The sequence below is a fragment of the Gymnodraco acuticeps genome, unplaced genomic scaffold (assembly GCF_902827175.1).
Source record: "Gymnodraco acuticeps unplaced genomic scaffold, fGymAcu1.1, whole genome shotgun sequence".
In the NCBI taxonomy this organism is placed as follows: Eukaryota; Metazoa; Chordata; class Actinopteri; order Perciformes; family Bathydraconidae; genus Gymnodraco; species Gymnodraco acuticeps.
The window spans coordinates 3,338,110-3,352,009 of NW_022992351.1; the positions used below are offsets into that span (position 1 = coordinate 3,338,110).

The window sequence follows — 13,900 nt, forward strand, 5'->3', positions numbered from 1 at the left end:
TTAATTGAGTGTCTATTTGAATGTGTCATTTTGTATGTTTTATTTTTTTGCTGTATTGTGTCCATTCCCGGTCAAATTTAGTAAATAGCCTTCACACGCTCACTAAATATCTCAAATGTCAACATTCTCCGATAGTAAAATGTGTAGTTTTTGGTTTATTAGTGTGATTTATTTGAGAAAAGAGACATTGCAAATAAATATATTATATATACCCATGGTATTTAAAAAAAGAAAAGAAAAAAGCATTTTATTCAAGTCGACCTAATAAGCTACCACAGGAGGGCAGTATTTGAACAGCAGCTAAAGGTACTGCAGCACTTAAATCCTTAAAAATGACCTTGGGTGGATAGGCATTTCTCGGTAGGTGTGTGGATAAAGCAAGCTGCCGATCAAAACGTTATTGTGCATTTGTCTAAATGTATAACGTTTCCAAGCTCCAATCATAATTGTGTGGTTTTTGTAAAAATAATAAAAATCTATTTTACAGCAAAGTTAGTAATAATTCGCCTATAAGGTTTGTAGGTTAATATATATATATATATATATATATATATATATATATATATATATATATAAAAGGACTGTAATAGGTTACTTCTAAGTACTTTGGTTACTTTTTAAAGAGGTTGAAAGCAGATTAACAGTGACTTCTATTTTGGTTATTTACCTCCCAATAACAAGTTAAACTTGTGCTTGAAACATGCTAAAATAATACTTTATTAAACACTCTAAAACGTTTTAATTTAAAAAAGTCTACTCAGACTGGCACTGTGTCTTTTCCTGTAGATGATAAACTGCTAAATTAACTTAAATAAATAAATGTCTGAAAGCAGCCAGACAACTACTCCACTGTGTGAATGTGTTAACACATTGTTTAGCTTAATACTGTTTGACTACTTCATGAGGATCTGATGTGTCCCAATAGCTGCACTTCAAGGCCAAGATAAATCTGTTGGAGATCAAAGCTCAGAACAGTGGCTAGCAGGCAGCTGTGCAGATTTTAATGAGCGTTAAATCATATTTTTTTCGTCCATTAATGAGACTGAGGGTATTCATTTCCAGACTTTAGAGACAGTCTTCACCTGATGACCCTTACACACAGAGTGATACTTAGTTAATAACTTCTCCCAGCATTGTGCACTCTTAACTCAACATTTTTCATTTCATTTTTGACAAATCATACAAGGCCTCTGCAGCATGATGTATTGAGTTGAAACAGATCAAAGCTTGTGCCACATCAATGTTACTTAAAGGACAATGTAATCAAAACTGTTGGAAGATGAGGTAATTCGTTTTGATCCTCTTTTTAAGAAGAATAAACAATACTGCATTTATTTTATTGTCAAATATATCACATTTGTGCTGGCAGAGTTGCAACTAATTCACAAAGCCACCGACTTTCCTCTTTTGTTCATCGACAGATCATTTGGTTAACCTACTCCTTATCGAAAAAATAAATATTAAAATTGAGCACTGATACACCATCTGCTATTTCTTCAGCTTTCCTAAAGATGGCCATCTCCTCAATCCCTTATCCCTACTGACAGGTCTCCTTATCTCCTCCACTTAATCTGGGATTTAATCAGGGGGACTGTAACTTCAGTGAGGGCTGCCGTCTCCCAGGGCCTGGCTGGAATTTGAAGCTGTGGGTGTGGAAAGTGTTTCTGATGGGTTTCTGCTTTCTTCTATTGGAACCACATGTTAGTGGCTGACACAAAACCCTGACACAGACTAAAGGAACGGAGAGCGAGTATCACCTCTGGGGAGTTAGCAGGATTTCGATTTGCTTTGTTCAATGGTGACAAATTGCATTCTCAATCCCTCACAGATTGAAATAATTGTGTGTCTGCAAAACGTGTTGGTATTTAAAAATGTACACCAGATGGTATGGTACAATGCAATTCAGTGTTTCTTCTCAACAATAAAGTTAATTGTTTTGGGGTAAAGCACAGCTTGCATTTCCTGAAATCTTTATGAATGCATTTAGTATAAATACATGATTATGTATGCCACAGAAATTTATTGATGTCTTATTCTTCCCATGGAGACAACAGTATTTAAAAAATAAAAGCAGAAGATCTTTAGTGGATATTACAACCAAAACATGGCAATCCCATTTTCTTCTGTTTGTGATTACTCAGTTGGTCGTGTTTGACTACTGATGGCAGATGTAAATCCTTCTTTCTGTGGGAGGCTCTTTACTTTATCATCAGTATAGGAGTGCGGCCACTCAGTTTGTGTTTCATAAATGAGCCTGCCACACGCTGCTGATACATAAGGTGCTACCTGAAGGATTCTTGAAGTGAGGCCCATGCTGCAAACCTTGAGTATTTGTGTGTATTTCCCAAGTAAGAAGAAGCTCACTTTCTGCACAGCAGAAGTCTTTGTGTTTATGGCAACCACAGCCTGCGAAGCATTTTTGACTCACAACCACATTCCTAGTTTAATATGAGTCACAATTTAGTTTCGCCTTTTAAATATCATAAAATAATTAAAGCTGAGATTGTTTGTGTTCCGTTTTCTTAATGTATTTTCGCAAAACTAGACAGAAGATTTAGATGGAGGCCTTTATTAAGGGTCACACTATAAAGCACAACAGTCAAACGAAAAAACAATGATTAATACGATAATTACAATTTTTACATGCTTAAATAATATTTCCTCTTTGGTTTCAGCATTGGGATATTAACCTAAACCTTGGAACAATACAGTTTCTATACAATAGGGTTTCGTGCTAGAGGCTCAAGTGGCCCCCAATGTTTATGAAATTCATATTTCTTAAGACCTTCATAATGATGGAAAGCCTCCAATGGCTTACATAACTGTTTAGAGGAATTATTTGAGACATATGCTGAGGGGAGTATGTACATTGAGGGATGTGTATGGGTCAAGGATGTAATATGCGTTTGCTCAGTCAGTGCATAATATGGAGCTGGCTCTGTTGTGGTCATGTAGGCCAGGAGAGGATGCTGCCTGGCTCTTTGGCTTTCATTCGCAGCGCCACAAGGCCCGTCGGCTTGTAGTCGCTCTCCGGCCCCTCCATGGAATGGGGCCCGAGGCCTCCTGGGAAGCTGTGGAGGGAATACAGGCCGTTGATGCCCGGATGGTGAGACGGGTGGTGGTGGTGGTGGTGGTGGGGATGGCTCTGGGATGGGGGCATACCCATGAAGCCCTGCAGGTTGCTGTGGGGGTGGGGGTGAGGGTATGGACTCATACAGGACGAGGGGAGGGAGTCTGCTCCTAAGACACAGCCAGCACCTGGAGCACCGACCCCCGCGGATGCCGCCCCGGGCCACAGGTTGCCCTGCATCTGCACGTCAGGAGATTTAGGATAAGACACATTTAGAATTTGAATGGTATCGACATGGAACATTTCATACCTAATGCCAATGACCCTAAATCAAGATACAATTATGTGCAAATGTTGGATAGAGATTGAAAAAAAAAACTTTCCGAGCAGGCTAACATTTTTACTAATGCTTCCACTACAACATGCATGTCATGCGAGATCAGCAGTGGTCTACCTGGTATGTATCATGGCGAGGGAGAAGAGAGATATCATATGTAGCAGCAAAGTGGTTGCGGACATCCTGGATCTTCCCATAGCGTTCCCGTTTCCTCCACTTGGCTCTACGATTCTGGAACCAAACCTTTCGATAGAAAATAAAGAACAACACGAACATTTCAGAAACAATTGTTATTGAAACGAATGATTATCTTTCTTTTTGATTATTAAATATATGTTTGGTTTTTACATTTTCAGAAAATATTGAAAAATGCTCATCCCGTTTTCTTAAAAACCAAGATTATGTCTTCCTTTTTTTTTTGTCTGTTCAACACCCAAAGATATTCAAGTTAAACTGATGTATAAACTCTCTGTTTATAGGTATAAAAGGAAACTGTAACATCGGAGCTCGTTGCTCTCACACACCTGAACCCGAGCCTCAGTGAGCTCGGTCCTCAGGGCCAGCTGCTCGCGGGCGTACACGTCAGGGTAATGCGTCTTCTGAAACACTTTCTCCAGCTCCTCCAGCTGGAAGGTGCTGAAGGTAGTGCGGTTGCGCCGCTTCTTGTTCTTGCCCGATAAGTCGATGGAGTCGGCGATAGATACCCCATGCAGACCCTCGCCGGGCTCTTTCAGCTTCCCACAACATTCTAGGCCAAGGCCAGGGTAGCCCATCGTCTTTGGAGCTCCTTTCTCTCTGGCTGCAACATTGACGGGACACAGAAAAAGGTAGACAATGTAATATACTTCAAAATAAATATTAACTCAAATGAAAAGTCTTGTAGTCAATTCATCAAAATACATTTATTTTGTCCCTGTTTCAGACTGCTGTTAGGGCTCAAAGGTGCCACTGATTATACTTTTATAATCATCAACCTCTGGTAAAGATTGTAGCATTTATTTTGAAGATGGAAGACAAATACAATAAAAGCATATTTTAGCATTGTTAAAGTCTCATCATCTGTCAAATGATTTGTATAAACTGTTAACTTAGTTTGATTTTTTACCATTTTTGAAAAATATGTTCCAAATGAAAATGTGCTTTTGTGGTAAAGTAAAGCTAATATAAAATAAAGAAATGTATGGTTTTGAATGGTTGCCGAAAAATTGAGAATGAGAAACACACTTTTATATAGAAAAGGCCAATGCTGCAAACCAAATCTCTTTGCATGTCAGGCACCAATGCAAACATCTAAATGATCAAGTATTCCCATTATCACTGCTGAGAGAAAAGATTCCATTTAAGACCAAATTAGTTAATTCTACAAAATCAAATTGAACAGCATAACGCATCAAACATTTTGTCTGAACATCTCTTGCTTGTTTGTAATGCTTCTAAATTTGATTCCTAAACTCAACTATAAGAGGCTGAACTGTGGTGCTGGACGGAGCAACACGCACAACACTAATTCAGCTCAACAGCGATTTAATTTGATTAGCTGAAATGTCCCACAGTAAACTCTCAGTGAGTTGGTTTGAATTAAACCCACAAGGCTATCAATACAAAACAGATTTGATTTGGAAATGTAGAAAATAAGATGCCACGGTTCACCTTCTAAACAGACAAACCAAGTTATTATAAGGACAACATTGTTAATACATTAACATTAAAAGAAAGAAAACAGCACTAGAGTGTATGACAACTTTCTATCTGTTAAAGCCACCTGATTGTTTAAATAAATAATATATATACTTCCCTTGGCATTTAGCGGAAAGGGGGAATCTGAAAGCATTATTCCCCTTCCCGTTAACCGACCATGGAAAAGCCTGCTCCCTCCCGCAGTGTTTGAATGTTGTTGTCTGCGTTCATTATGTGTAACCCTGAGCTCCAAAACAAAATGTATTTCCGTCTATCTGCAGGCACTCACTTACTGGGGGCGGCTGAGACATTACTTTGCTATTCTCCTAATTCAATATGGGGCCCAACAGAGAGCACTTTTCATTGCAACATTAATTTCCTCGTGTCCATTAGATCTAACCTCATACTGCAGTTCATGCTGTGAACATTCACCGTTAAGATTTCAAACTGGGGCCGCAGGACATTGTATAGCTTTTACCCTGTCAAACACCCACATCCGCTCTGACTCCAGTGTAATCGGAGATCTTTGTGAAATGCAGGAAAAGGCAAATAAGAATTCTAAATGTAAAGGTAGGATCATAATGCTGTGAGCATCAATTCTAACACAGTCTTGGTAGAAATGTAAGCTTTTTATTTTCTGGGCTGCTTGCTCTGCACAAGTAATTCAACTTCAGTCTATTTTTTTCTGTTTATTTAATGGATATATATTTACTGGTTTTACATCTGTATGCCAATAGTTAGAAGACATAGAAATAAAGGTCTTTAAAATGAGGCCATCTCAGCCTCAAACAAATATATTGAAAGATTTACATATACGTATTCTGACCACCTTTTAGTTGTTAAGTAGTGAGAAATCTTTTTGCCATTTTTGAAACAATTTCCGATCAACTCACCACTCATTAGTACTACATTTTCAAGAATCCACGGCAAGTAACATTAATAATTAAATTAAACCAACCTCAATTAAACTCTGAGGTGTGAAGACGCTTAAAGTTTATAAATGTTTCGGTTTGTCCAATAATCAATCAACTTTGCTTCCTGTAGACAAAACAGGAAAACGTGTCTGTCTTTGAAGGTGAACGAACCCAAAATCTAAAACATACAAATGAAAAGTGTTTTGTGTAGACACACACGGGACCTTTTGTGCACATGCATGCAAAGCCCTACTAATTTAAAGTAATATACACAGTCATTTCCAAATTAAATGAAGCTAACACGAAACACTTTACAGTGCACAAGCATATATGTATCTGTGTGTGTCAGATAAATGGGAAGACCACACATATACTCTTATTAAAACCTAATTTAGAAGAAAAGTAATACAAATCCACTTTCAAACAGGACAACTGATATCGTTATCATAACTAATTGTGAAAAAAGTATATTGGCTGTCTTTGGCAGGAACATGAATCAAGCCGTTGTATATTGTTCTGGACACAGATATCACTGAGATCATCAGCGCTCATATCCTCTGTTGCCTTGCAGAATCGTCAACAGCAATAAATAAAGTGAAAGAGCACATCTTTCCTTCCGTCTTTGGTTGCAAATATACTTTTTGTTACTTTTCTTCCTATAATTGACATTTACAGGCTATAACGTCTGACTCAAGCACGCCTGCTCGCACAATTCAAGTCAATTCTGATGTTTTATATTACAAAAACATGCTAATGAAGAGAATATGAAACACAAGAGTGTGGGGACTATAATTCAAATTGTTTTAACTGACTGGTAGCCTAATGACACACCCAACTTGCAGCGAGCTGACCTTTAACCTCTCACTTTAATTTAAGAAAAGTAAAGTGAGAGAAAATGTGTTGACATTTTTATCACAACAATGCATTCATTAGCAAAGCCAGTCAAAATCAGTCAACACTTTGTTATTATTGTTTATTAAAAGAGTACATTTGACAAGCATGCAAAATGCAGGAAAAGGAGGCTTATTGGAAAGCAGTTTCACTAGATGTGTTATTTAATTCATTGCTAAATTTAACAATGTATTCTAAAGGATAAGTATTATTCTCATGTTGTACTTCTTCATCCATGTGTTGTTTTACACCAGCTGATGAAAGTATGGATTTTAAACATAATTTGTGTTAAGGCTCTCACTTCAGTGTGTGTTTTGCCACCAACATCTTTGTTTACTTGTAGTTTTGACAAAAAAAGAAAAGAGATTATTTGTTGCTAATAATGTGTTTTTTTGTATCATACATTCTTTCGAACTCACCTTCTGAGTTGCCCTCATAAAAAGCCGTCTTCCCGATTATCGCTGTGCCCTTTGGGTCCTGGTTTATACTCTCCAAGAACTTGCTGTGTTTGGACGGTGAGCCGGGCGGGTTGGTCGAGGCCGCGCCGTGCGTAAAGTCCGCTGCAGCGTCCCCAAACCTCCCCATAGCAGCGGCGTACAGATCCCCGCGCAGGCTGAGGCGGTGAGGAAGAGGCGGAAGTTGCGAGGGTTTCTGCAGCTCATCGCAAGGGAGAAAGGAGCCACCGTGCTCCAGTCTGGGGGAATGTTCAGGCGTCCTCCTGCTGGTCTGCGAAGAGAAAGGCAAACAACTCTCCGTCTCCATTTTACGGGTCCAACAGGTAGTATAGACAGCGACTGGGCGCTGGTAGTGTGGGCGCCTGAGTGAGAACGTTTTTTTTCTATTCTGTGTTCTTGTCAAGTGGGTGGGATTTAACAGATCAGAAACAAAGACCCGTGAAACCGGGAGTTGGAGTGTGTGTGCGTGCGTAAAAGAGAGGGAGAGGCTGTGTGTGTGTGTGTGTGTGTGTGTGTGTGTGTGTGTGTGTGTGTGTGTGTGTGTGTGTGTGTGTGTGTGTGTGTGTGTGTGTGTGTGTGTGTGTGTGTGTGTGTGTGTGTGTGTGTGTGTGTGTGTGTGTGGTGGCGTGTCTCAGCATCCAGCAGTCTGATATAATCCGCCAAAAATTACGTGTGGTTTCTGTCCCTCCAATTAACCATTTAATTCCTATTTCATAAATTATGTTGCTATGGACCTAATCACCAAACCAAGCAGGATAGGAGAAGCAGACACACGACCGTTTACGCACGGAGAATTGAACGAATACAAAAACACTTTAACCGAATAAATGTATTTATTGTTTCAAATGTAATGTTTAACTTTATTTAACTTTATATCATTGTATTTTTATTTTATAAAGTCGGAAAAAGGATTGGGCCTAAATGTTACGTTTCATATTCTTCGTCAGAAAGAGACTTTCTTATTTTTAATAAAGAAATCTGCGAGCACATTCTAGCTCTTAAACTAATAACCGCTAGAATAAAGTAAATCTATAGTTTTCATTAGTTTGTGTTGGGTTTCTCTGCTTCCATTAAATATGTGTCCTTCTGCAGCTAAACGAGAATTGGCAATAAGGCCTACACCAATATGTCAAAAATGACAAAATTCACTGTTGTGACACAAATGTCTGATCATTTAATAAAATGGGGGGGGAAAGCCTAATGCAATTACAAAGCATGTGGAAATAAGGTCAACATACTGCCAAGGTCAAACTAATTTCGATAAAAAGTTGAGAAAAATCCATACGAAAACATATTCATTAAACACACATAATATAAATAAAATATTGACATTTATTAATACAATTTATTAAATGTTCACTTTACTGTGATATCTATTATTTCCGCTGTCTTTGTTTTTGAACAGATATGGTCGTAAAGACTTTTAAAGTTGAAAATGCGTCGGCATCCGGGTTATTGATTAAACGATGTAACCGCATAAATGTCATTTGGTCTTTTATTTAAATCGTGTATAACCATAACGCTTATTTTGTATCGCAGTCTGCTCCCAAAATAATATTAATTTCAAACAAAAGCTTCTCAGTAGCGAGTTTATTAATTTAAACAGATTTACGTTTTCGATCGACAATCTTAAGAATAATGCAACTTTCCAGAAAAATGCTAAACCGAAATAAAGATTATTATTATAGTGATTGCAATACTAAACACAAAATACTAACTTTGTTACCGATGTTTCTTTTTCTATACAGTAGGCTAGTATGTTCGCCGTTTCCTCGTTCAGCATGTTGATTTCTGCGGTTTTAATGAATGTCTTTTGGAAATTATAGAAACAGCTCAACAATCTTTAAGCATGTTATAACATTCCGAACTTGTAGTGAAATGCAGTTTTAATTAATGCAATTGATACATATGTGGGGGGCTTTTACTTAAACTCACTTGACAACTATTTTGATCAATATAAAACGAATAATATATCAAATTAAAATAAATCGTATACCCATTGCACAGAGCACAAGATGTTATTCATTTAAACCGCAGCACAAAACAGACTGAATGTCTTAAGAAAGAGTTGGACTCAGCATAAGATAAAAGGCTTTTGATACTGACATGTAATCTCCGATCTAGACAAACCTCGTCTAAACAGAGTGCACTTACCAGGTCCAGACACAGTACCGATAGTTTTGGGGACATCTCACCATCTCTGTGGATACCTGAGGCCGCATGCTCCTCAGCTGATGGACAAGTGTGTAAACAAGAGGTCCATTTGGGCCAAGAGGCCTCATAAGCCCCATTTGATTCCATTTTGAGCCCTGAAGTGTCCACAGTAACAGATCAGAGTGAAAAAAGGCTGTTCAACAAGAAGTACAGAGTTACGATGTGATGTAAATGATGGCAATATGTGCGCTTACATTCTTGCTTGAATTGTTACAACTTCTAACTTCAGAATTTTCAATGAAAAATAGAGAACATGTAAACCTAGAAACTGTTTTTTTGGTATACACCCAAAACAAAAATAAACCGACAGAAAACATTTTTTTCAATTCTAATGACAATCGTATTCCAATGTGCAGATAATACTTTAAAACGTTCCTCTCTTTACCAAGAGACGCTTTAAAGTGTAGTCATACACAAAATGAAAATCCCCAGTCTTCATCTGGACACAAATTGCAAATAAATGGCTGCTTGCATGGAGAGGAAGAGTTCCTTCAAGTTTAAAATGATTAGTGACCATTTAAGGCCTAATGACATGTGTAACATGACTTAGATTAACATGTTCAAGTCAGTAGAGCGTAGAGGCTAAAAAAGACCACGCTGTCATGTTAATCACAACCACAATGCCACCTTTTACCCTCCCACACTCTGAGTGTATTCATCCACCTAGATTTCAGTCTATGACGTGTACTTTGCCAGCATTTGTCAAACTGTCGGGCTGACCACCATTAAAAACCTCATAATTCTGTTAGAGGGGAGTATAGGGGTTTTAAGATGTACACACAGGGGGGAAACGGATATGTTTCTTAAATCCCGTGACAAGCATGTCCTCTGTAGCCCGGGGCAGCAGAGCTCAAACCCAGCTGAGTAAATGCATTCCAGAAATGTGGGCAAGAGGAAGAACGTCTGCGTTATGATCTCAGAGCTGCCGCAGGTAACAGTGTTTATATGAATACTGCATCAAGAGAGCATAATATGTAGAGGGTATGCTATTTTCTGAGGAATCAAAGCCTCCTATGATTCTGTGTGGGACGTCTGTGAGCTGTGGTTTGTTTAATTATACTCAAAAAGAGAGTGGGGGGTGTCCTTTCAATCATGCACTGAAAAGTCCAACTTTAACAGAGCATTGTCCTTTATATAAAACTCACATATGTGATGTGTGCAGTTTAACTCTACCCACTCATAGGGGACGAAGCGGTGGTTAAAAGCAGGGAAATGGCAGAACATAACATCAACTCGATGTCCATACCATGACCAGCTCCTGCGGTCCTAAACCCTTGTCCTCTGAGCTTGTCCTGGGCATGACCCTGCACAGGAAATCAGTTCAACCTGTTGGGAGTCCCAGGTCTCCCCCAGCTGCCTCCAGCACCGGGCACAGACAGCGTGGATAAAGGTGACCCTGCACTCTCACCGCGCACCCTGCGGCCCTTGGGCTAGAGAGCCACTTCCATCCCCCCCCCCCCCTCCATTACATCCTGCATGGCTGTCAGTGCTTTGTCACACCCTGTTACACCTTACATCCTCACGCTTGCAAACACACACAACTTAATGGAACATACACCGGCCTGCATGTGACAAAAACACACTATCAAATCGGACAGGCAGTAGTCTTCACTATTATGTACGATCCTACGTTTTAAAGTTCATATAATAACTTAGTGATGTTGTAATCATGAATAATAGTCTTTCTTGAGTGAGGAGAGTAAGCAAAGGTCTGACCTTTTCCAGGGACAATCTGTGTGATCCTCCAACAGCATGAAGATGGAGAAGTTATTAAGACCGACCTGCCATAGAAACACCAATATAGACAGCCAGATAGAATGAAGTAAAACGTTGTGCTTCATGCAAGCTGTCTGTCTTTGTCTGGTTATCACTGCCTGGGGCCTTTCCACTCACGTACAGGGTGGCGATTCAACCTGAGGTTTGCATTAGAATAGGAGAAGGATAGCTAATTGAATTAGCCGCCATGAATGCACAGAGATGATCCCATATGCAGAGCCAGGCCTCCTCTCAGAGGCCTCCCTCACATCCTCCAGTCTGTGTCCAGAAGCTGCAGAGCCAGCTGAGGATGTGATTGACAGCTGCTGACCTGGGGGTCAGCTGGCTGGAGAGGTGCATTCTGGGAATCTTAAGATGGTGCACTGCGGCGATGGGGGTTGAGGTTTTTCCAAAGGGAAATGGGAAGTGGGGTTGCTGTCCTCTGTCTGACCTCCTGTGAGGCGTCATGGAGCCCAGCGAGTGTTAGCCACAACACACTGGAGATGAGCAGGGCCATATCTGTCAGAAATAATTGATACATGTTATTGTTTTACTGTACGGACATATTGTTGTCCACCCTGTCCTGCCAGAGTTTTTAAAGGAGATATTTCTCCGTTCATTTTACTACTACAAAGATTGTGATATTAAGTTGAATTAAACCCCTAGTGATCTTTAGGCCAAAGGACTTTGATGTTGGAGTGCAGACAGACTATTGCTGCAGCCTTTTCTTAAAATATGAATTTAAATGTGGATACAGTTATGTGTTGATTTATCAGACCATTTCTGTCTGCTGCTTAATGAATCTCCTGCTGTGTGTTGCTTTCATGCTGCGGTTTTAGAAATTGGGAACACATTTTTCAAATCCAAACATAACAAGGCCAACAAAAGATGAACTACTGTAGCAGTTCACTAGATCTATTTTACGTTGCACATTTTCTTTTTCCAGCATAAATAGACAGCTACAATGAACCATGAAACAGTTAAGTAAAAACTAAATAATAATCATTTCAATATTAACTACTCAGAATAAGGCTTTGAGCCCAAGCCGATATAAGCAATAGAAAAGTGAGACCACCCGACCACTATTATATCTTTCACCCATCATCAGCATGTATCTGACTGGGGTCAAATATTGTTATTCAACTTAACCGGATAATTAGAAAATGCGACTTTTGACATGCTATCTGTCAACTTGAAGCATTTTGCCTCTGCAAATGTGTTGCCTGTCAGAGTATAGACTTTGCATTTGGTTTAAAAATGTAATTTAAAAATGACAACAGAAAAATAAATAATAGCTTTTTTGATGATATGGTGATTTACTTTTCAATTATACAGTGCTCACATTAATGCAACCAACCAAGGACAACTATGTTTAAGTTCAGGAAACGTTGGTCCAGCCTTGTGAAAATCCCTGGTCTACAGGCGTATTTGTACATGAGTTTGATTAATGTACACAAGTTGATTCAGTGCAGTATGAAGTGTCTACAATTGCATTCAAATTGGCCCCTAAACTTAATCCTGTTTAGTGCCACAGAAGTCTGGTTCCTGCACATAGCCTACAGGTGCCGTGTTGGATTCTGATCATTTAGCAAATTAGCAGACGGGCACTTAACCTATTTTATATTGGACACAGAAAGCAAGGTGGGAAAGCTTGCTCGGCACAGTAGCTAAGAAAGAGAAATGCTGCATGTATGTGTGTGTGTGTGTGTGTGTGTGTGTGTGTGTGTGTGTGTGTGTGTGTGTGTGTGTGGTGGTGTGTGTGTGTGTGTGTGTGTGTGTGTGTGTGTGTGTGTGTGTGTGTGTGTGTGTGTGTGTGTGTGTGTGTGTGTGTGTGTGTGTGTGTGTGTGCGAGCGAACATCGGGTTATGAAGGCTCTGTCTGTCGTGATAGATTCGCCTCTCTGTTAAGAAGAACCCGCTCTTAATGAAGGACAGACCGCCGGTAACGACACAGCCTCGCTCCCTACTCACAATCTCCAGGAATCCGTAAACATGCACCTCAGCAAAACCATCTGGAAGTATCAGATAAAGGCACACGCCAGAGCTAAAAAATGAATAATCCTAAAATATGTTTTGGAGAGGAAGCGTTGACGAAGAGGCCCTGTTGGGCGGTGACGCGCGCGGAAAAGAGTAGACTAAGAAATAGCCTGACATTTCCCTAAAAAATAAACCTGTAGTGAGGTCGTCGTTGGTTTTGCTTAATGTCATCTTGCGGTAATTATGCTATTTTATGTATTTGTTATTGTTTGAATTCTATAAAGGTATATAGACTTAATTGAACCGTGCATATTTGTAGTTAATATTTGATATTGAGGTCAAACAGTTTTTAAAATAGTAAATAATCTTCTTTATTGACGTAAATAATCTTCTTTAAAAACATCAGATTATAAATGGTCAATTGAGGTGGAAGCACAGCCTACAGTTATTTGGTGGTTTGGGCTAAAGCCTCGTTTATATGTGTGCCTTGAAAATTACTGGCCAAGTTAAAGTTGAGCTATGATTTAGACTACTTTTGACTGGTTTTATTAAAATATGTTGAGGAAATAGTTGGCTAATGCATCGAGTTACCCGCAAGACGAATTGTTGGT

General features: G+C 39.3%; 1 protein-coding gene across 5 annotated transcripts; it reads right to left on the reverse strand.

Annotated features, from left to right (window-relative positions):
- Positions 1–2,549: 2,549 nt before the first annotated feature.
- alx3 (ALX homeobox 3) lies at positions 2,550–13,416 on the reverse strand. Of its 5 annotated transcripts, none has more exons than XM_034208927.1 (7): positions 13,284–13,416; positions 11,275–11,832; positions 9,499–9,653; positions 7,309–7,615; positions 3,932–4,206; positions 3,525–3,650; positions 2,550–3,310 (listed from the first exon to the last, which is right to left on the reverse strand). In XM_034208927.1, the coding sequence occupies exons 3-7, from the start codon at positions 9,643–9,645 to the stop codon at positions 2,948–2,950; spliced, it is 1,218 nt and encodes a 405-aa protein (XP_034064818.1). In that variant the 5' UTR covers positions 9,646–9,653; positions 11,275–11,832; positions 13,284–13,416; the 3' UTR covers positions 2,550–2,947. The 5 variants fall into 5 exon arrangements, with proteins under 5 accessions (XP_034064818.1, XP_034064819.1, XP_034064821.1 ...); XM_034208928.1 differs by having other exon boundaries at positions 9,499–9,691; XM_034208930.1 differs by lacking the exon at positions 9,499–9,653.
- Positions 13,417–13,900: the final 484 nt, after the last annotated feature.